General features: G+C 46.4%; 3 protein-coding genes across 4 annotated transcripts; 2 read left to right on the plus strand and 1 right to left on the minus strand.

Moving 5' to 3' along the window:
* Nucleotides 1–7,219: 7,219 nt before the first annotated feature.
* Nucleotides 7,220–8,443, plus strand: LOC136480809 (short-chain dehydrogenase reductase 3b-like). The gene is made up of 2 exons (XM_066478257.1): nt 7,220–7,299; nt 7,429–8,443. Exons 1-2 carry the CDS (start codon nt 7,286–7,288, stop codon nt 8,213–8,215), a joined length of 801 nt encoding a protein of 266 aa, XP_066334354.1. The 5' UTR covers nt 7,220–7,285; the 3' UTR covers nt 8,216–8,443.
* A 564-nt stretch (nt 8,444–9,007) lies between these two features.
* On the plus strand, nt 9,008–12,366 carry LOC136497808 (tRNA:m(4)X modification enzyme TRM13-like). Of its 2 annotated transcripts, XM_066493697.1 has the most exons (9): nt 9,246–9,479; nt 9,569–9,643; nt 9,731–10,027; nt 10,111–10,348; nt 10,881–10,938; nt 11,137–11,223; nt 11,309–11,434; nt 11,606–11,744; nt 12,007–12,366. In XM_066493697.1, the coding sequence occupies exons 1-9, from the start codon at nt 9,358–9,360 to the stop codon at nt 12,227–12,229; spliced, it is 1,365 nt and encodes a 454-aa protein (XP_066349794.1). In that variant the 5' UTR covers nt 9,246–9,357; the 3' UTR covers nt 12,230–12,366. The 2 variants fall into 2 exon arrangements, with proteins under 2 accessions (XP_066349860.1, XP_066349794.1); XM_066493763.1 differs by lacking the exon at nt 9,569–9,643 and having other exon boundaries at nt 9,008–9,379.
* Nucleotides 12,367–12,440: 74 nt separating this feature from the next.
* On the minus strand, nt 12,441–18,912 carry LOC136497725 (squamosa promoter-binding-like protein 6). Its single transcript, XM_066493598.1, has 11 exons — nt 17,798–18,912; nt 17,156–17,337; nt 16,232–16,519; nt 15,918–16,147; nt 15,004–15,078; nt 14,821–14,928; nt 14,630–14,747; nt 14,368–14,509; nt 14,108–14,252; nt 13,354–13,944; nt 12,441–13,069 (listed from the first exon to the last, which is right to left on the minus strand). The coding sequence occupies exons 1-11, from the start codon at nt 18,388–18,390 to the stop codon at nt 12,632–12,634; spliced, it is 2,910 nt and encodes a 969-aa protein (XP_066349695.1). The 5' UTR covers nt 18,391–18,912; the 3' UTR covers nt 12,441–12,631.
* Nucleotides 18,913–21,772: the final 2,860 nt, after the last annotated feature.

The raw sequence follows: 21,772 nt of genomic DNA on the forward strand, positions 1-21,772 counted from the left end.
TGGGCCGGCCCAAGTACCTAAATGATAGGCCAAAGGGGTGATCCAATCACCGATTAGAAGGTTTGGCCAAGGAGGAGCAAAGCCCGTTTTCCGACTCTGGCCCACCTTTCCAACCGAAGGGCACACTTTGCTCTCCAGCCCACCTCCGGACAGCCTCTCTGACCGGAAGGCCTGGCCAAAGCACTACTTCTGACTCTGACCCCACATCTCCGACCGAGGTACACAAAAACCCTACTCAGTGCTCTTCTTCGACTGGCGCAATCAGAGCTGACTGGGACCAACCGACCGGGGATGCCCGCTCAGAAAGGACCAGGGAATGAACGGAAAAAGCAAGGCAAGGTGCACAAGTCAACCCACGATACCAGGGACCGTACCCTATACACCTATAGAAATAGTACTCTACAACCTCCCTGACACAAATAGTGTTGTAGGCGTCGATATTTTCCCTATAGTATTGTGGGCGCCATTAACTCCCATATGGTAAGGCTCCCCCTACATGTCTCTAGACATCAACAGTGTTGTGGGCACCGACATTTATCCTACATGCCTCTGGGCATCAACAGTATAACAGGCACCGACATCTACCATACCCGAACAAAACGACAGAACCTCCCACATGCATTTGACATCCAATAGTGTTGTGGGCGCCTACCATCATCCTATACCCACCGGCATGGGCAACAAGGCTTAGAAGTATATGTACTCTCTCCCTCTCACTTGTAAGGCCATCCCCTTCATCTATAAAAGGGGATGCGCTCTCTCCCAACATTCAAGTAATTCTAGATTCATTAGATCGATAAGGTTCACTAGTTCACAACCACAGAACTGCCAGGTTCGAACCTCAAGCATACGCTTGAACACTTAGCTCATAGCGGAGCTTCTATCGCTCTTGATCCTTCCGACCGAAGTCCGATCGAACCTCTCGTACACCCCATCTTTGAGCACCTAGGCTCAGGAATAAAGTCACTGACTAACTCAAACTGGACATAGGGCACGTTGCCTGAACTAGTATAAACCCTATGTCATTGAGTGCTAGGCCACCTCTGATCACAATGTATGGCAAAACTACAAATATTTACTTGTTGGTCACTTTCTGCACCGACAGGTGGCGAGCAGAGTTGCTGGAAGTTTTGGCTAGGCGCGGGCAGAGTGGTTGAGTTGATCAGATGCTACACAATAAAAGTGACTGGACGCGTAGGGTCTGTGTTCGGTCAGTGGTGACATACGTTGACATAGCGCACTGAGTTGATCTAGAGGGGATTGGACGCAGAGGCGAGTCTGGTCACCAGGGACTGGACGCATCTAGGTTTAGAACAGAGGCTCAGGGAGCTCTCTAGAAATGACCTGATGCTAGCTCATGGTGAGTTAGGTCGTTTCTTCAGTGTGTCAGGTCACTGGTTCGGTGGTGCGCGACAACGCTTGAGCGGACGCGGGTGGCGTGCGTCAGGTCATTCTTTGACGCATCTGGTCATCACTTGACCGTTGGCGCGCGAAGTAGCCATTGGGATCACATGGTGGACGTTGAATGCGGGCGCCATGTGGATGGCCAGGAGTGACTGGACACAAGGCCGGGCGCGTCCGGTCATCACGACCGACGTGTCCGATCGCTGTGAATTTTGCCCAGTGAAGGGGTAACGGCTAGTTTAGCCCATGGGGCTATAAATAGAAGTGTTGGCTGGCCTTTGGTCATGAGCTAAGCACACTAGAGCCTTGGTGGCTTGTGTGGTGGTGCTTGGGAGCCCTCTAACTCACTCTTGCTTGATAGTGTTCATCCGATTGAGTGAGTAAATGATTCTAATGTGATTGCATCGTGAGGTTGTATAATGTGGCACTAGGTGGTCGTCTTGCAAGCTAGTGGTGCTTGTTACTCTTGGAAGTTGCCACCTCCTAGATGGCTTGGTGGTGGTCTCCATCGAAGCACGCAAGAAGCTTGTGCGTTGCTCCAAAGAAGAGATTGTAAGGGGTATTGTGCTCACCCCGCGGGAGTCATGAAGAGCAACTCTAGTAGAGCAAGATGCGAAGGGCGACAAGTGGTCTGGGCAGGTCAAGTGCTAGAGCTTGTGGTAAGCACTCCACGTGGGAGAGCATGACTTGCGGGTCACCACTAGCAAGAGGACCGGCGGCAACCTTGGAGCTTGGTCTCAACAGGGACTAGCGTGTTGGCAAACACATGAACCTCGGGATAAAAATCACCGTGTCATCCTTATCTTCCCGTTGGTTTGCATCCTCGTTACACAAGCTTGTATTTACTTCATTTACATTATGCTTGTGTAGTTGCTCTTGTAATTAGTAAGCTTGTGTAGCTTGCTAGTTATCTTCTTGCTTGTGTAGCATAGAAGTAGCTCCCTTGCGTGACTAATTCGGTTTCAGTAACCTTGTTAGCCACATTGCTTAGTTTGTATGGCTAAGTAATTTGCGCTCTCTAATTTGGCTTGTATAACCTTGTTATTGAGCATTGCTAGTGAGCTTAGGAGCTTTGTGCTTTTGCTTACTAGATTGTGTAGGAGCTCCCCCGTTACTTGAAATAATAGTTGCATAGGTTTATGTGACCTTGCTACTAGAATTGATTAGGTGAGCTCTAGCTAGTCCGGTACCTTTGCTGTCTAATTAAGATTTTTATAAGGTGCTTGTGAACTTAGATAGAGGGGTGTAGTCTTGGCTAGACCGATTATTTTAATTCCGTATTTATTTCGGTAAGCCGGCGTAATTAATTTTAGAAAGAACTATTCACCCCCCCTCCAGTCCACCATATCAACCCTACAGTTCCTCCCCGGTCGCAAGATCGGGGCGAGGAGGTTCATGGCCCAAAAGTGGGTTGATTTGAGCGGGGCAAGCACGTCTTCTCCCTCAGCGGCGATCCGAGAGGTATGGAACACATGGAAAAAAAGCTTAGCTATCGAGGAACTTCATTGTTCGTGGAGTTCGAGTGTCGACCCTTTCGCTAGATGAGCCCTTTTCCACATGGTTCCCCCTCATCAGGGGGCATGTCGGCCATCATGTTGCGCCCCCTGCAATAGTCCGAGGGCGGCCCGCCAGCCGGCTTGTAGGGCCAGTTTTTGGATTAGCGTGGCGAGGGGCAATCCTAGGCCGCACCAGGTCCCCCAAGCTAGGGGCCTAAGACGCGCTCCCGAAAGTCTCGACAGAGGGAGAGGCGCCGAGGGCCTGTCGCCCATCGATGCAGCCCCGTCGGGCGAACGAAGCTCGCCGTAGTAGTCGATGACGTAGGCCAGGCTCCCAAAGTTGAGGACCTGGCCCGGGGCGAAGGTGCCGGCCATGACGGAGAACTCGTCGGGGAAGTGGACACCGCTGTCTGGGGTGGTGCTGCTTGCTCCGGCATTGAGACGGGTGGCTCCAGCCACCGTAGAACTTGAGTCGCACTTGACACTGCCCCCTATCTAGCGCGCTAGCTGTCATAGGGTCGGAACCACATCAAGCATAGTTGTTCCAATCGGTGTCAAAGTATGGGTCTTCGATGGCTCAGGTGGACTCAAAAACACAAGAATCACAGAGAGAATGCAACTGTTTATCATGGTTTGGGCCAATCGATGCCCTACGTCCAGTAGGTGATGATCCTTATACTCAAAAGCGCCCAAAATCAGGGGTTACAATAGAGTGTAGCGAGAGATTTGGTAGGGGGTTAGCTCAGTGCTAATCCTAAGGTTGCCTCGCCGCCGGTGGAGTCTTTCCCTCGTCAGAGAGGAGGAAGACGATGTGATGCGGTGGAGGAGCTCTCGATGCCCCTCTCTGGGTTACCCTGCTCTCGGTGCTGAGCAGGAGCGAATGGAATGGAATTATCTGTCTTGGATTGGTTCTCTTCCGCCTCCCCCTCTAGGTCCGGCCTTATCCCTTATATAACGAGATAGGTCGGGTACACGGTGGTTTGGGGAGATGAGTCTACGGTCTACATGCGCCGAAGTCTAGGAGGGTCTTACAGCGGCGCTCTATGGACCATAGCGGTGTCATGGAGCCGAAGAAGCCTTGGGCGTCGTCCGGCTGCTTTGTTCTGACACTCTGCGTGTCAGGTTGTGTCGGCTTGGACCGGCCTTCCCTAGGTGGACCTTCTAGAGTCTTCTTTGTGGAGAAGGAGGTCGGCTCTAGGGGCTGACGCGTGGGCTCGGGAGCCGCCCAGCCCTGGAGGTCGTGGGAAGCTTGTCTTCTTTGTGTCGTGCCCTGTGCGTGACCCCGTCGCGGAAGTGGCCGGCAAGGCCACGCCCAGAGCGCGATGTCTGGGAGCCCCCGAGCCTCGATGGCTCGGGGCTTGTCTTCTTGCGCCCGGGCCTTGGCTGGTGTCTCAAGCCGGACAGGAGCTAAGGCCCGAGCTCGAGCGTGTCGTCGATCGGGAGCCCGAGGCCCGGGTGAGCCCCCGAGCCCTGTGCGGGGCTGTGTCGTGCCCAGGCTCGGTCAGGTTTCTTCGTCGGAGGGTGCGCGCAAGTGTACCCGATGGGTATAACCCCTGAGCCCTCGGGCGATTCTGGAGGGGTCGGTTAGGGGTCCCTTCGGTCGAGAACCATTGATCCCGAGACTTAACATAGCCATATGTTAGGATCTCGACACCAACCAACTTATCACAACATGCTAGGAGGTGGTACTAAACTAATAATGTATATGTGTGAGCTTGGAACTGTGAGTGTATCATCCCTATAGCGACTATCATACAATTAAGCCTAGCCTCCCTAACCATGTATTAGGGAGATGTGCTAAAGAACCACAACATAGCCTTCACATTAATTCTCACGAGATGTGCTAAAAAAATCCTATATTTTTTGCAAAATTTAGAAAGATACATGACCAAGTATGGTATCGTGATACTTAAAGAGTGCAATCCATGATCTAAAAATGTTTTTTTTCGGAAAATAACAAAAGAGACTTAACAAAGATACAGTAACCAAAAGATTCAGATTAACTTAAGGATTGAAAATCTGTATGAACTGACAAGATCAAATTTAAAAACCAAAATCTATAACATGTGCCCCATAAGATGTATTCTAAGATTCTAACCGTGTAGGCGAGCACGGGCTGATAACTGTTCCCTTTTTATAGCGTGGGAGAGAATTTAGTTTTTCCACCCCGGGTGGAGACAAAGTAGGGACTTAGCAATTAGTAACATATATATGTAATTGATTATTCATTTTCCAGTAGTATCCTTAGCAGCCCTAACTAAATTTCTGAGTGTGAATATGAGAATTATTACAAGCATAAAACCCAAACGCTTTGTAAATCCGTGTACTGTACCCAGCTGTTGGTAACCCTCATTAGTCATTACTTACACTGGGTTTGTAGCTTGCCAACTCTATTCCTATCTTAATGAAAAACGTGCTAAGCCACGGTCGTGAAAAAAAAAGAGAAAATGGCAAGGAAGGAATATAGACACAAATATATGGTTCTAAATCCTGCATGTGTTGCTGCGTACGGTTTCAAAATTTCTATCACCTTACATCCTTTTTTTAGGCAGCAAAAAGAAATTCCCATCGCTTTTCTTCGTTCCAGTAGAGAAAATTGCGTGAGTTGCATGTACTAGCAGCATATGCTGCGTAGTGGATTCTCTCTTACTTCTGACTTTGGAGTTTGGAGCCCAAGCTTTCTTTTTCCTATACCCATTTCCAAAAGATGAATGAAATCGCCACAGCCATCAACGATTCAGCCGCTTGGATCCACACACAAAATGTCTCACAGTTCGGGCACCTCTGGATGCATTTCTTCCTTAGCGTAAGGTAGTTTCTTTTCTTCAGGGGTGTCAACTGTCAAGCAATCCAGTTAATTACTGGAAGCCTTGTAAATCTGCGTGCTGCTCGCACGCTTTGTAGACTCTTTCTCTACTTATAAATACAAGCCGGCAACGGATCTTTCAAAAACCAAAAAAAAAAAAAAAAGAATCGTGAATTCCATGGTTCATGAAGGCAAATGTGAGTTCCACTGATTCAGCCATGGCACTGAATCTGCATGCTCAAACTTGAGAATACCTGACTCATGTTCAGAAAGCAGCATGTACATGAAGTCTGGTGGTCAGAAGAGAGATGCACGCTGGCTGTCGCTTATTTCTCTACCCAATGCACAATGATTTGTCAGTAGCAAAAAAAAAATGGTAGGATTATTCTCTCCTAATTGCTGGTCGAAACTCAGAAAGGAGAGAGAGAGAGAGAGAGAGAGAGAGAGAGAGAGAGAGAGATGAGAAAACATGAGAATGTGACTGTCCCTAGGACGAACAGCAAGCCAAGCTGGAGGTGTCATTTTCCTATGCCCTTTGGCACCCCTGTCTGAACGCGTCGAGCAGCAGTCAGCTCTGGCTGGCCGCTGCACGAGTAACCAGGGTATCAACAAATTCAACTGACCTCCATGCTTTTAAGCTGTAATGTACTCCTTTGAATCAATTCAGTTTTCTTTTGTTGTAAAAACAATCAATTTTCTTTTGGATGAATCCATGCTGTTGTTGTCGCGTGCACGCATGGTCTGGCCCTGCATGGGATCGAATAACAGCAATTGGCTAATGCGCCGTCAAGCTAACAAATCTGCAACCTTTTTTCTCTCCGGTGCTTTGGTACACTGATTGATTGATTGATATCACTGCTGCCCTTGACCTGAGACAGCGATAACACAACAGCAGATGGAGTTTAAAACAGAGCCGGCACAGCTAACAACGTGGCGGCACAAGATCCGATGAGAGAGCATTGAGCCATTGACCATCTAGACTCTAGAGGGAGGGAGGCTCCAGCTGCAACTGCCTTTGCCTTTGGCTTGCTCCGAGTCAGCCGCCGTTGAACAGGCTCGTCACCCCCCCCCCCCCCCCCCCCCCCCCCCCCCCCTCATTTCGTTTCAATAGTGACCAAGGTAACAAGGCAAGGCGATCTTGTCTGGCTTAGTGCTGTGGTGCAAATAATAACAGTGATGAGCAGTGACCGGGCAGAGGAGGCATGCCAGCCAGGCAGCCAGAGCCGAGGGAGAGTGCCATGGCCGTGTCTGCCTCACAGGGTGCAGTCGCCCATGGCCTCCACATGCACCTCGTCACTCGCTGCCGCCGGCGTCCTCCTCCTCCTTCCATCCCGGCTCCATCAAAACCCTAGAACAAAACCAGTTTATTTATTGTTATTCTGTTTTATTACTATTTTACAGCAATATTAAAGAACTAGTTTATTAACTAGTAGACGGTAACGACGCTCAATCATGTCCTCTCGATTCTTAAAATCAAGTCGACGAAATCTACAGGAAACGAAGAGCTATATAAACTCATGCCGCGTCCATCCCTGGCAACGCGCTAACCAAGCTAGCTAGCAAGCATCGGCATTCGGCCATGTCCAAGCCAAGGTGAGTGCGCTGGCTGCCGGCGTCCATTATTTTTGTTTGGTTTCACGGGCTGCGACGTGCGGTGCAGCAGCTCGTGCAGTGGTCCACTGACACGGTTTGGGGGTTTCCGATCATCGTCGGCGACTGCAGGTTGGACGGCAAGGTAGCGATCGTGACGGGCGGCGCGAGCGGAATCGGCGAGGCGGCGGCGCGGCTGTTCGCGTCGAGCGGCGCCACGGTGGTGATCGCGGACGTGCAGGACGCGCTGGGCGAGGCGGTGGCGGCGTCGGTCGGGTCCGACCGGTGCACGTACGCGCGGTGCGACGTGACGGAGGAGGCGCAGGTGGAGGAGACGGTGGCGCGCGTGGTGGCGGCGCACGGGCGGCTGGACGTGATGCTGAGCAACGCCGGGGTGCTGCTCCCGACGGGGTCGGTGATGGACATGGACCTGGCGAAGCTGGACCGCGTTATGGCCGTCAACTTCCGCGGCGCGGCGGCGTGCGTGAAGCACGCGGCGCGCGCGATGGTGGCGTCCGGTTCCGGCGGCGGCGCCATCGTGTGCACGGCGAGCGTGGCGTCGCTGCAGGGCGGGTTCGGCCCGGCGTCGTACACGGCGTCCAAGCACGCCCTGCTGGGCCTGGTGCGCGCCGCGGCCGGGGAGCTGGGGCGACACGGCGTGCGCGTCAACTGCGTGTCCCCCGGCGGCGTCGCCACGCCCCTGAGCTGCGCGCTCATGGGCGTGGGGCCCCGCGAGCTGGAGGCCATGACGGTGCTGCACAACGTCCTGCAGGGGAAGGTGCTGCGGGCGGAAGACGTCGCGGAGGCCGCGCTGTTCCTGGCGTCCGACCAGGCCGCCTTCATCAGCGGCCACAACCTCGTCGTCGACGGCGCCACCACCGCCGTCAACCCCGCCGTGCTGCACACCGTCGGGCTGTGAACGACGAACGATCGCGCTACAGTAGATACATGCATACACACATACACTTTCAGTGCAATGTTTCTTTCTTTTTTTTGCATTGGTTGCCATCAAGAAAACTGTTTTCGTTTCTCCCTCTGTTCATGCAATTCTCCAATCTCCCCTCCCCACCATTGCTGAAGCTGAGCACTCGTGCTATGCTTTGCTGCGTCATCAACGATGAACTCTGTAAAACAAACAGCTGCGCCATTGTTGTTCTGCCATTTCATTTCCTTTCATGGAAACCAAACCAAACAGATCGTGCAGTGCAAGTGTGCAATGCAAGTGGGTGGATTTGGATTCGGATTCGGATTCGGATTCCGAAGTCTGAACACGATCCGAGGAACTTTTGGGCAGGGCAGCCACTGGATCACGTGGCGCTGACAAAAAAGCGAGTGGACTGACAACTAGTCGTTGTGGTTGCAAATCGTAATCACTGCCGTTTGACACTTGACAGGCAGAGAGATTAGTTTAACAGATGTGTGTCTGGTTGAGCAGACTTTGAGATCTTGCCCTAGCAGCAAGCCAGGAACGGGACCAAAGTTTCGAGGCCAGCGCTTCTGCCTGACGGACATAGATAGAAGTGGAGGACAGTGTGCAGTGCTGTTGGCAACTGAAACAGTAACCTTTTTTTTTAGGTCAAAACAGTAACCTTTCACTAGTCTGACCGACTAGAAGTGTTCAATTATTGCTTTGTGCACAACTTTAGTCAACGGCGTAGGACTAAACTTTAGTCAGCTAATTTTAGTAACTTCACAATTAGTAATTTTGTCAATATGCTTTTCTGAATCAGAATTTTTAACGACGAGAATTATGATTTATGAACAGATAAACAAAACAGCCGCCTAAGATTAACGCTCGAGGTAGATCCTTTTCTTCCTCTGGTTCTGTGGGAAAATGGTCTGGAAAGAAAAAACAGAAACGTTTGAAGAATTTTAGATCTAGCAAGGTCTCCGGTGCAAAAATGCGCTCACACCATCGTTTCCCTGGGCTAATCTGGACCGCTTATACTCGATCAGACGGTCGTTCTGCCTCTACGAAGGCCGCCCTTCGTCTTCCTCCCCCACCTGTTCCGTTTCCGTCCCGGCGTCTCCCTCTCCTCGCCGCCGCCGCTGCCGCCAGAGATGGGCCGTGCGCCAGTGAACGGTAAGCGCTCACCGCCGCCTCCTCCTCCTCCAGGACGTTGCCACTTCTGGCTCCCCAACAAGCGCCGCCACTGCGCCAACTCCTCCCTCCCGTCCTCTCAGTGAGCAACTCCCGCCAAGCTTCCTCGCTCGTCAGCCTAACCCCTGAACCCTAACCCTAGCCCCTCCTGTTCCTGCTCCTGCTCCTCAGGTACTGCGGAAACCACCTTCCCGAGTCCGCCTCCGGGGCCGGCCGCCGCGTCCCCTGCCCCGTCGACCCCTCCCAGTAAGCCTGTCCCAGCACCCACTCACCATTCGGGTCGGCTCCAGCACCACCGCTAACCCCCGCCTTCTCTTCTCTTCTCACGCGCAGCACGGTGCTCGAGGAGAACCTGGAGGCGCACGTCGGCAAGTGCCCCCTGAAGAAGCAGGTCGCCGCGCTCACCGCGCAGCCGTACTACTCCAAGGGCATCAACTCCGGCGCGGGTGAGCCGGGCTGCGGTGTGACGTCGGCCGAGAAGCGTGCGGCCGTGTACAGGCTTACCGAGGAGGAATTCCGGTCTCTGCTCGGGAAGATCCGGTCGGTGCACGCGGCAGCCTCCGCGGCGATACGGGAGTCCTACCTGATCACCGGTGCTTGCGATAAGTGGATGAGCGGCCAGGTCGATAGGTGGGGGGTCAAATCCACATTTTGGGAGTGTGAAGCTCATTCTTCTAGTGGGGAGTGATTTCTGTTGATGGATTGGACTACAGGAAGGTGCCGTACCAAGAGAAGCACGTCGCGCAGCAGGCGTCCATTGTTGGAAACATGGAGGCATTTGGCTTGCTGCGGAAGGGTAGCGATGAGGTGGTTGATGGAGAGAATGCGGCGGTGAGTGCTCAGGCAGTTGTGGAGTTTGGAGCTGGAAGAGGGTACTTGACTCAGGTGCTGGTGGACTGTTATGGGATCACGAATGTGTTCTTGGTTGAGAGGCGGTCCTACAAGCTTAAGGTCAGTAAGTCTAAACAATTTTTTATGTTTCTGGGATAAGATCCACTTGATCTGTATTAATGCTTGTTGTTGGTTACTCTATCTTGTTAAGTGCAGCTTAACTTCCACAAGGCCCTCAAATCTGCATCATAGTTAGGCTCAATAACCAATACATAGTCTCTAAATTTTTTTTGCACAAAGGAGTGTCAGTTTTTGTGACCTCTTGGCTTTTGTAGCTTTACTATCCTTGATGTAGCCTGTATTTAGCAAACGAATGTTAAGATGCATTGACTTTGTGTACTAGTGCAATGTGTAGTTGTGTGTTGTTTCTAGTGAGGTGAGTTTATGGTCTTAACTTGTTACTCTTTTCTGAATTTAGTACCACTGCCGTCGTTTTGGATATAATGTGTTATTTTCTAGAGTAAGCTTGATTGTACTGTGAATTTTCTCTAACACAACAACTTGCTGTTATGCTAAATCTAATTTGTCCAAGATATATAAGTTCTTTCACCTCCTGATTAAGTACCTGTTCTCTTCCCTCTACACTTATTAGGCTGATCGAAGCTTGCGTCAAAATGAAGATGTTACCTTGGAGCGTTTGAGAATTGATAGTGAGCTTTCTTTTCATTTCTGTATTTATTGGGTTATATCCAACGTAATGAATTTTGAGTGTTCTGCACTTTGCAAGCACCTTCTTGAATGAATCTTTCTGTGTGCGACGGAGTTGCTTCATTTGATCATTTATATTTCTGTGCTTGTACTTTATTTTACAAATATAAGCACTGATTAGAAACATAAACGCAATACAGTTGAGGATTTGAAACTGCACGGAATAGAGGCATTGAGGGGGCTCCAATATCTAGCAATTGGAAAGCATCTGTGTGGACCTGCCACAGGTTGTCCTAATTTTTGAAATTTATGCCTTCATTTCATGTTGAGAAAAGTTGAGAATATCTAAGAAAATTTATCTTCCATCTCCAGATATGACCATGATGTGCTGTCTTCCTGAACGATATGACCAAACAGAAGAAAACGGCAAACATAGTCTTCAAGGCCTTGCTCTAGCTACCTGTTGCCACCATCTTTGCCAATGGAAGCATTACACAAGTAATTTCCTTTTTTTTTTAAGAATGCTAAGCATTTCAACACAAAAAAGAATTTGAATCTGTCTGTCACTTTCACCTCATCTACAGATATACAAAAGTTTGTCTTCCCTTGAAAGTTACAGCAAAACTTGTTAAATTGCATGCAAAGTAATTTGTTTTCTTATCGCTGCAGATAAATCTTTCCTCTTGGGACTAGGTATCACAGAGGAAGAATTTCATGCCATGACATGGTTTAGCAGCTGGGCTGTGGATGGTGATCATAGCTACCCAGATTCTCCTGTGGAGGTTGAAGACACGTCCTCTGAAGTCAGGTAGGTAATTCTCAATCATCAGACAAGTGCCATATGGTATTTTAGGTCTTGCCTTCATTTCTATTGTGGTTAAATACTGTCTGTTCGAATCTCTACACTCTAGTGTCATTCTGTGCATCATGCCTTGTCATCGCTAGGTTATTTATTTTTCGACGTTTGTGGTTTAAAGAATTCTCATAATTCACTTTCTGGAACTTCAACTTTATTGTGTCATGCCATTGAAAACTTGATATTTGTTTTATGCCATTTTGTGTTGGACTAGAGAACTAGAGAAGCTTGATCAGGAAATCATCGGAATTGAGAGAATAATCCGAAGTATACCAGCAGGGGAGAGGGCCTCTCTGGGATCCATGTGTAAAGATATCATTGATACGGGGAGGCTACTATGGCTTGGGCAGAAGGGTCTGGTTGCTGATCTTGTAAGCTATGTTCCATCCAAAATTTCACCAGAAAACCGTCTACTCATCGCAAAATGTACATCTTGATTTGGCTGAAAAGCAAGTGCATGTATTTCAGCCCTGCAAATTTTCAGGAGCTTGGATTGTAAAAGATAGTTTCAACAAATACAATCTTAAGTTTTTCAGCATCATTCCAAGAAATATTATGTCTCAACGATTATACATACAAGAACATGTTTTATTCTGATGGTTCACAAAATCTCCGCAAGGAATTAATTCTACAATAAAATGGATGAAAGGAACAGAAGCACGTTAGGCTGTAAATATAGTTGATATTGACGATATATAAGCTTACAGCAGCAACACTGCAACAGGATCCTGCTTTAAATACAAAGGAACTTCACACGGTAATTATGTTCCTTTGATCTTAGCCACCACACTAAAACTCTCAACATACAAACAACAGCTAGGCTTATTTCATCCTAAAACTTACATCGGTCCACGCTCCAACAACTCCCATCTGAATGTGGGCGCAGCATAAACCCTGGGAAAGGTGTGAAGGAGTATGCCCACGCAGACACAAACCACAGCAACTCCCATCACAGTCAACATTGCTGGCCTATAAAGGAAGGTCCTTGATGCAGAATTTGGATACACCCGTGCCTGACGGCTGCAGAGGAGGCAACTTGGCACTGATGCAGACATTGGCCTGCAGATCTCCAGGCTAACATCGCCAGGCTTAACACCATCAGTTATTACAGAGCATATACTGCTCGGAACACCGAGGACAACCTGGCCTTTGCCAAGATGCTTATCCATCTTCTTTTGGACCAGATTCAGGTAAGCATCATTGCCTCTCTGCCGAGCATAGTCTTCTGGGGTAAAACCTGTTTCGTCCCGTGCATTGCTCCAAGCACTAATTCCAATCTGCATGGGATAAGTCAAAACAGGGATGTTAGATATAACTATTATCATTCGACTCTATTAATTAAATTTAAAATATATGCAATGCATGTGACATCTGGTAGCTCATGTATTCATCACTTCACAGTTCAATGTATGTGTAAGTCTGTGCTTTAGTGAAATAATAAAACATCAAAAGAATGATAATTTACTAAATTTCTAATGATCTACTGTTGTAAATTAATATAGCTCAGCTTGAGGTGGTGGAAAGAAAGAGGCAAAATTCCAAGAACTAGAAAAGAGAATACCAGTCCAGGATCATCGGTCAGCACATCCAACACGTCCTCTGCATCACTAGTAGCAGCTGCTATATGGAGGGGGGTAATCGTTGAAGGGCCCAGAGCATCAGGTCTAAATAAGTATGTCTGTGCAGTTCCCTTCGAGTTTTTATTTGGTTTGTATCTCAGCAGAAATCTAACCATGTTAACAGACTTCCTCCGTACAGCAGCATGCAACAAATTTTCTGAAAGCACCACCTCTTCTGGAGATCGGGATCCCACATCAACAAGGCCAATAAATAAGAAATCTAACAGCATTTTGATCACAGCACACCACTCCCGCTCCATGGCAAATACACCAAGATTCCTGAATCTCCACATGTTAAAGGCAGCTAGAGATGTATCAGTTTCGTCCTCTTTAGACATTCTGTTCGCTCTATGAAGAAGCCAACCCAGCTCATTTAGAAACTCCAGAGCTTGGTCCCTGGCATTATCATTAACATTTGCATGTTCGTTACTGGAGGACTCAAATATGCTCTCCAGCTCAGAAACCTCAGAGCATACATCCTTCTCAGCAATTATGAAGGGGAAGAAGCCATTGCTAAAACCACTATCTTCGACCTGAAATTGCAGGTGATATTCAGGGGGGATTCAAGGTTACAGAAGAAAACCAAAATAACCGCATCATAAGAAAAGCTCTATAAGTATATTTTGTTCTCGAACAGAAGTTATATAAGTATATTTTGTTCTCAAACAGAAGCTATACACGTATAACTATCTGTACCTCTATAAATCCTCTTCCTCTTGGACCAGGAACAGAACAACAAAAACTGAGGCATTCGATGTCCCTATCCTCACATTCAGCATTCTCTGCTACAGAGTCTGTGTCTTCCTGGAATATACAACGTCCTTCAAATGAACAAATTAGCCTGCAAACATGAGAAGATGGTATTTAGATGTAAATGGATAAGCTGAAGGAAACATCAAGGTTTATTTGTATATACTTCATGAATAAGTTAATCTGAATTAAAGATGATAAAGTACCTTGAGGAAGTACTAAGTAGGTTAAAACCTTCAACTCTGAAATTTATTGTTGCAGAATAAGGTGCAGCAACAGGTTTGACACATAAAATCTTGCAGTAATCATGAGAACTGGGTGCCAGGGGTCTGTCCAACATAATTTGACCTGCAGCAACATGAACAGCAAAGCTTGATGGTTAACAAATTTCCTACATAAAGTATCCAGAATAAAGCTTGCAAGCAGCATCACTGTATAAGAGCAGCTAAGTGCCTGGGATTGGCTCACCATTGAGCATAAAAGCTAAGTGGCGTCGAACCATCACAAATACCAAGCCAGATGCCCAGAAGTCGTCAGTGGAGCTACTCAAAAGCTTATCCAGATGCAGGCTCATATTCTCAGAAAGCTGTAGAAAAGACCATTAATAACCAAACAAGGAAGGCACTATTTTGACATGAGAATTCAGAAAGGAAGCATACCTCTTGCCATGCAGACTCAACTAACCGAAGATATACTGTCAGAATAATACAGCCAGGTCTAATATGGCTTTCTATATCAGTAGGGCTACTCGACAACCAACCAAGAATCTGAAAAATCAGGATTTTAAGTGTTAGGTTCAGGACATATTTTCTTGCCGCGCGCTGAGAGAATGCATAATTTACCTGTGACCGCAAAACTGGAGGTAAGTCACTGGGAACTTTGTTGAAAAGCTTGAAGACAATCTTATCAGTTCGGCACTGCAGACAAAACAATAAGAATCAGGTGTTTCACAAGATGGCATCTAAGTATAGTAAGGTGCAAATCCATATGGAATAATATGGTAAAATTAGCATCTTGGTGTTTGCATAAGTGCTGCCAAGACTATGGCCCTTAACATGAATTCTCTTCATCAAACTCTCCATATATATGTCAGAAGGCTGTCCAGTTCATGTTAGTCCTTTTCAGTGTTCACATGTCATTTTTGTTGAGCAGAGATGCAATCAAAAGTGTGTCTGATTGAAGTATGTATCTTTGAAGAAAAATTTAGTGGCACATAGTAGCTTTTTACTTCTAGGCTTGGATCTTGGAGATTGAACACTTGTTTGGTTCATTTTTCCATCAGAAATCACTCTAGCATATGTTTTAGTTCTTGACAGTGATGGCTATCACAACTTCTAGTAAAGGTATTAAAAAAAGTCAGGTAGGTGTAAAAGTCAAAAGGTTGAACGATTAAAGGTAGGAGTTATTAAATCCCTAAAGCCAAGTATGGATTCACAATCTAGTCCTACATAAACCAAATGTATTGATGTCTCTCTCCCTCATTCAGGTGCACTGAAAATCTTATTCCAATTCAAATTCCAACCTTGAATATTCTCCACCTAAGTTTGTTGCCGATAACAGCTTGATGCATATGAACATATACTATTCCAATAACATATTGGTCATTAGTGAGTTGTCAATTTCCCATTAAAAATTATAGCCAGCCAAACTGTCTCACTAATATATAAATCTGTTAATATACAGGTTGCTAAGTCGTAAGAGAGCTCACGATCTGTCCTTTGTCATTCTATATGTTTGCAAGGAATAAAAGACAAACCTGAGTGTCTCCATTTGAGCTTGACAATGATTGTGTTGATGTTGAATCTGAGTTGCCACTAGTCTGTGGTGGACTTTGAGTAGAATCTTGCTGCATCCATGATGCGCAATTAGGAGAGTCAGCTGTCTTAAAGGCAGGTGTAGGTGAACCTTCTTGCCCATCCTCAAAGCTTTCCATATCATTGCAAGTGTCATTCAGATCAAAATCCTTAAGCTTGCATGATGCAGACTCTGTGAAGTCAGGGGAAAAAATTAAGCTGAAATTGTTAATCAGAAAACAATTTCTTAAGGTTTAACAGTGGTTGTCCATCATACCTGGAGTTACCACCATGGTAGCCTTCGATTGTACTGGCACAACAGATGATGATGCCTGTCCACAATGACTACCATTCACAAAAGGCAACTTAGAGTTAGATGGCCCTGCAGCCTCTTCTGCGGCATTAGCTGTTACAGAGGTTCCAGCATTCAATCCATTTTGCAGGCTTTGGTATGCCTCCTGGAGTTTACATAGTTCTTTTGGCTCCAGTGATTTGGCAACAGATCCTAGGTTCTTCAAAAGAGTGGATAGCAACTCCTGGCCGTTTGAATTCTGAACGTTGTCAGCTGCAAGGAGAATTCTAGGAGTCATGTACCTTCGTGAATATACAAGTAGTTCTGCAGAATACATATATGAAATACGTATGTGGAGTTCATGTGATTCGGTAAACAGAATACAGATTCCATGATTGCTAGATTGATCCATATGGATTAATGAAGATTGAAAAGATAATGGATTTTTTTCTTTGATAATTAAGAAACTTAGGATTCAGATTCTCCAGAATGGAAATGAGGGAATGTCCACAATATCCGGAAGGTCACACAGCTAGTAATTGCAGCATTCTGTCAGTGAAAGATGTTAAATCTCAATATGATATCCTAACATGCAGCTGATGGAGGAACTTCATGTGACTGTGAGCAATCCTAGAATTGTCTAAATAAACCAATACATGAAACTTCAAGCACACTGAATACCATGTAACATCCTTATGGCCCTAAGACTACTAAATTTTCATCAACATGTCAAATAGAGTAACAAGAACTCATATACTCCTGTAAAAATGAGTATGGTCGCTAAACTTGATCTAAGTCTATACTCCACACCAAGAAAATTTCGCCAAAACATTACAAACACGATTTCATAACACTGAAGGGAAAAGAAAGAAAAATGTATATGTGGTATAGCAAAGTTAGCAAACTTACAGTTCAAATTAGCACAGATTCCAATAAGACTCAACAATAAATAATTGCTGACTTTGTCCTCAATTGAAGCAGTCCCACCAATTGCAGTATCAGGGTGGGTTTTCCTCCTGCGTCTATTGTGGCCTGCTAAGCGTCGCCGGCAACTTCGCTTCCCTTCATCGAATTCTTGAAGAAGGTGAAATCTGCACAAGAACATGTACGATACTTACAGAGAACTTGGGGAAAAAATGTTCCTTAAGTATACAGTGTCATGAAGTTCTAAGCATGAAACTATTTATCCACTTCCCCCAGCATCACCCTTAAACCTTGTCTGTGCACAGTGAATGCTCTGATATCTAAACTAAACTACAATTTCCTTGCAAACAATTTTCACTTAAATGTTGATATTTCGGTCTAAACGTGACAAATGTGCCTTTTCATCTATTTCCTTCTCCAGATGTCACGGATTATGGTGATTCCCAAAGATCAAAGGTTGGAAAACATCATGATGGTCAGAGTTTGCACATGTCTCAAGTCTGTGTCTAGCTGCGCTAAATATAACTTGCATAAGATATTCTACGGTTCTACCCATTCGTTATTTTATGAACAAATAATTGCATGTGATTGAAAGGTAATAGAAGCAAGCAGAACCATAAAACTAACCTACTACATTGCTGGCAGAACCTCTGGACAGTGTCCCCGACCACGGCGGTACTGGCCTTAGCATGCATCTCGCAGACCTTGTGACGACGGTGGTAATCCTTCGCTGCAGTCAGATCTGCTCCACAGCCCTCAACCTGGCATGCCGGCCCACTTGAGCTGCCTCCTTGCACCCTGATCTTCTTTCCGTTTCTCTCATCCTCATTTACATCGCTGTTCTCCATCGCTCCAACACCAGCAGCACTACCCCCAACTCTCAAGCTGAGCGACCCACCACCATTCACGACCGTATCCTGATCCTCCGTTTCATCATCATCAATGACCACAACCCTTTTCCTTTTATCAGTGTCACCTCTCCAGCCACCATTCCTAGCCACCTCTTCCTCGGCTTCCTCAGACGACGACGGCGAGCTGTTCAATCCAGAGCCATTTGCTGCCTCAGCAGGCACCTGTGTGGCAACAAAGCGCTGGCTGTCCCAGCTCCAGTCGTTGAGGTCCCAGCCAAACACCCTGTTCTCGCGCCTGTTGAGGTCAAGCTCGCCCAGCCCGCCGCCGTACAAGTGGCTGCTCTGCGTGCCGAACCTGGCGGCCTCCATGTCCCCTCACCTCCCAAAACCCTACACGAACTTTCTTCGATCACAGCTAGCCTCCCGGACTCTCCCAAGGAGCGCAGCAACCGCAGGAGCCGAGAGATCTAGTCGGCTCCCCTCCCGCTCTGGAAATCGACGAACGTGACGCGCACGCAACCCCGGATCCACACCAGAGAAACCCACATGCCCTCGCGCCTCCGCCTCCGGCAAGCGGGAATCAGAAGCACCACCACCAATCCGAGCTCATGGGGCGCGAATCACCGAAATATTCCAGGGAAAACAGAAAGAGAGTACCGAAGCGAATCAGCGGGGTGCCGAACCGGGCGAATTGGCGGCCCAGGCCGCTGCTCCGTGGACGAATCGAGCTCCGGAGTCGACGAGCTGGGCGAATCCGGCGGGAGGTGGGGGAATTCGGCGGGGAAGCTTTGGTTCGAATGCACAGCAATGGAGTCTCGAGTCTGGGGGAGCAGCCAGCAGGGGTGGAGGGGAAAGAGCAGAGAAAGCTAGAGGGGGGATGGCATGTGTGAGTGGGGAGATGATAGATGGGGACCCCTAGCACGGTGGCCTAGTGGAAATAGGGCCACTAGAAATTGTATGCCACACACCAGCGGCTACACGACAATTGGCACCGTGCAAAGAAAAAATGGAGTGGATCCATGGCGTCTTTAGCCAACTTTATCAAAGGTTTTCAATGTAAGTGACCGGAGGATCCAGTATGTCAAAGTGTACTTGATAGGGTTTTAGAGGCTTTGGAAGAGTACAGTTAAGGGCGTCTTTGAGTCAGAGTCGTCTCTAAACTCTCTTCGGTTTGAAGACATCGTAGAAGCAGAGAGGCACAACTACATACGTCATAAGATAAGACACGATAGCCAAAGGAAATAGAGCATACGGTTATTATGATATCTGTACGAGATGTTGTGATGTATGCCATATTTGACTAGGTTGCGTCGAGATGTCTGAGAAAAAGGTAGAGTCCATGTGGATTGCATTGAAAGAAAAAATATCATTGTACAATATATAATACCCGTCACAGGTTAGCAGCCATAAAGTAGGTGAAAATATAGCATCACCACAAAACTATATTCCCTCTATTTCAAATTATAAGTTGTTTTGACTTTTGTTGGTACATACAATTTATTATGTATCTAGACATACGTTATGTTTAGAGACATAGCAAGTTGGTTGTATAAAAAAAAAAGTCAAAACGACTTATAATTTGAAACGGAGGGAGTACATTTTAAGTATTGTGCATGATGCCTTTTTATCTCAACGTGTATCCACGTGTGTAATAGCTTACAAAGCTCGTGAAGAACACGTACACGAAACGAGCATGTCGAATTGGTGATTGGAATGGGCATCAGTATACCCATCTCAAACTGGCTAGTAAAAGTTCATTGCTTTGAGAAGAACGTTATTTACCCATTTATATACTCCACCATTCCAAATTATAGCTCCTTAGTGAACTTGTAAGTTCGTTTTTCATGCAATGGACATTATACGTCTTGTTATATTTATCACAATATTTCATAAAATGAATATGCTTCTATCATGAAAGGCGGTGAAATAAAGTTAAATATGTTAACTAGTCCTTTTGACCCTTTAGCTGTATCTATAAGCTGGTGCATCTCATCGTGTGACTTTTCTCCCTCATATGTACTATGCATATTTAGCCTTCGGAACCTAGAAATTGCATTGTAATGTTATACCTTAGGCACCAACGCGTGTCACAAACTCACAGCGTACTTTTCCAACTAACTTCAGGTACCACCATACCACTCATTGCCTTGTCATTGGGGGCTTGTTTGGTTTGTGGCTTTAAAAAGCTGTCTGGCCAAGACAAGCTCCCCAGACATCCGATTTTAGACGTCGGCAGGCCTCAATCCAAACAGGCCCTAAAATGTTACGAAGCAAGTTTTTCTTTATCGAGAATAAACTGAGCCGAGCTTCTTTCTTCTTAGAAAAACTATACGTCCCTGTGTGGAAGATCTGCAAAAAAATTGTGATCCAATCTTTTTTTTATCTATACATACATTACCCTCTCTTTCATCGACCATGCATCAGGACTTGCGACACCATAAGTTAACAACAAAGGACATGTTATTGACTACGCATGATGCACGTACGTGTGCGCGCGTGTGTGCATAGCACAAGCTCCCTTCCATGGCCATTTCAACTAACATGGTTACTTTGTGTGTGCCATGCATGGATATCAAGTTGTTAATCCAAATCCAAATAGTGTGCCATCGGGGCCACACGTAGTCACCTACCATGGCTAGCTAGCAAATTGATTGACTTCATTAGTCGATTCGATAGACATATCAATTAGTCTATCGACACTGCATATATCACTTCGCTAGCTTGTGGCGTTAGCTATCATGGCTGCCACCATCAGGGAGAGAGCCCGCACTATAGATATGCTAATGCCATTGTGGCCTCGAGATTATTTATAGATAATAATGATGCACTGTGAGATGGGCGTGGATGGATGGAGAGTATATTATGACTAGCCGTTGGCTGTCTTCGCCATCGGCCTGTTCGTTGGTTGGTTTCTGGGCTGGTTTGGACTGACTGGTGCTGGTTTATTGTGAGAGAAAAACACTGTTGACTGGCTGATTTGGGCTGGCTGAAACAAACCAGCGAACAGGCCGCATATGCCGGTGCATGTGCGCGGTTGTTGCATCGCCACATAAACATGCATGGGATTACCACCTCGTCCTCCTACTATTCGTCCACGCGTCACCAAGGGTAAAAAAAAAAGTTCAGACAATTGGTCGTGGTGCAATTGTGTTGAGATTATCGGATAATTAAAGGACATAGCAATATTCTGTGTCTTATACTCCCTCCCTTCGTTCAGGAATGATAACGTATTTTGACCGGATGAAAAAAGATAAAATTTTCAAATTTTGACGAATAATTAGTCAAACTATATATGCAAGATATTGATAAGAGAAATTAAGAGTCAAAATCTACTATGTATGATTTGTTTTCTTTTATTATTTTTCGACAGGTAGTTTTATCTCAAACAGTAAACGATCGTCACCTGCTGTCTTGCCATTATTTAGGTTAAAAGAGCAAAAACAGACACTTAAACGGGCAAAACTGCCGATTAAACAGAAACAATTTAATAGCATTTGAACGATGTGTTAGTCGAACAGTGCCGAGAGGGAAGGGTAGGTAGTAATACTCTGTTCCATAAGTCCCAAAATAAACACACATTTTATTTTGTTAGGAGACAGACCTTTTAAATTTGGACCAAATATATACAAAATATATAATATTTATTATGTATAATAAGTGTCTTTAGATTAATCATGAAATATACTTTCGCAATAAATTTATTCTAAGATACAAATATTGATATTATTTTTCATATTTGTAGTCAAATTCA

The sequence above is a fragment of the Miscanthus floridulus genome, chromosome 1 (assembly GCF_019320115.1).
Source record: "Miscanthus floridulus cultivar M001 chromosome 1, ASM1932011v1, whole genome shotgun sequence".
In the NCBI taxonomy this organism is placed as follows: Eukaryota; Viridiplantae; Streptophyta; class Magnoliopsida; order Poales; family Poaceae; genus Miscanthus; species Miscanthus floridulus.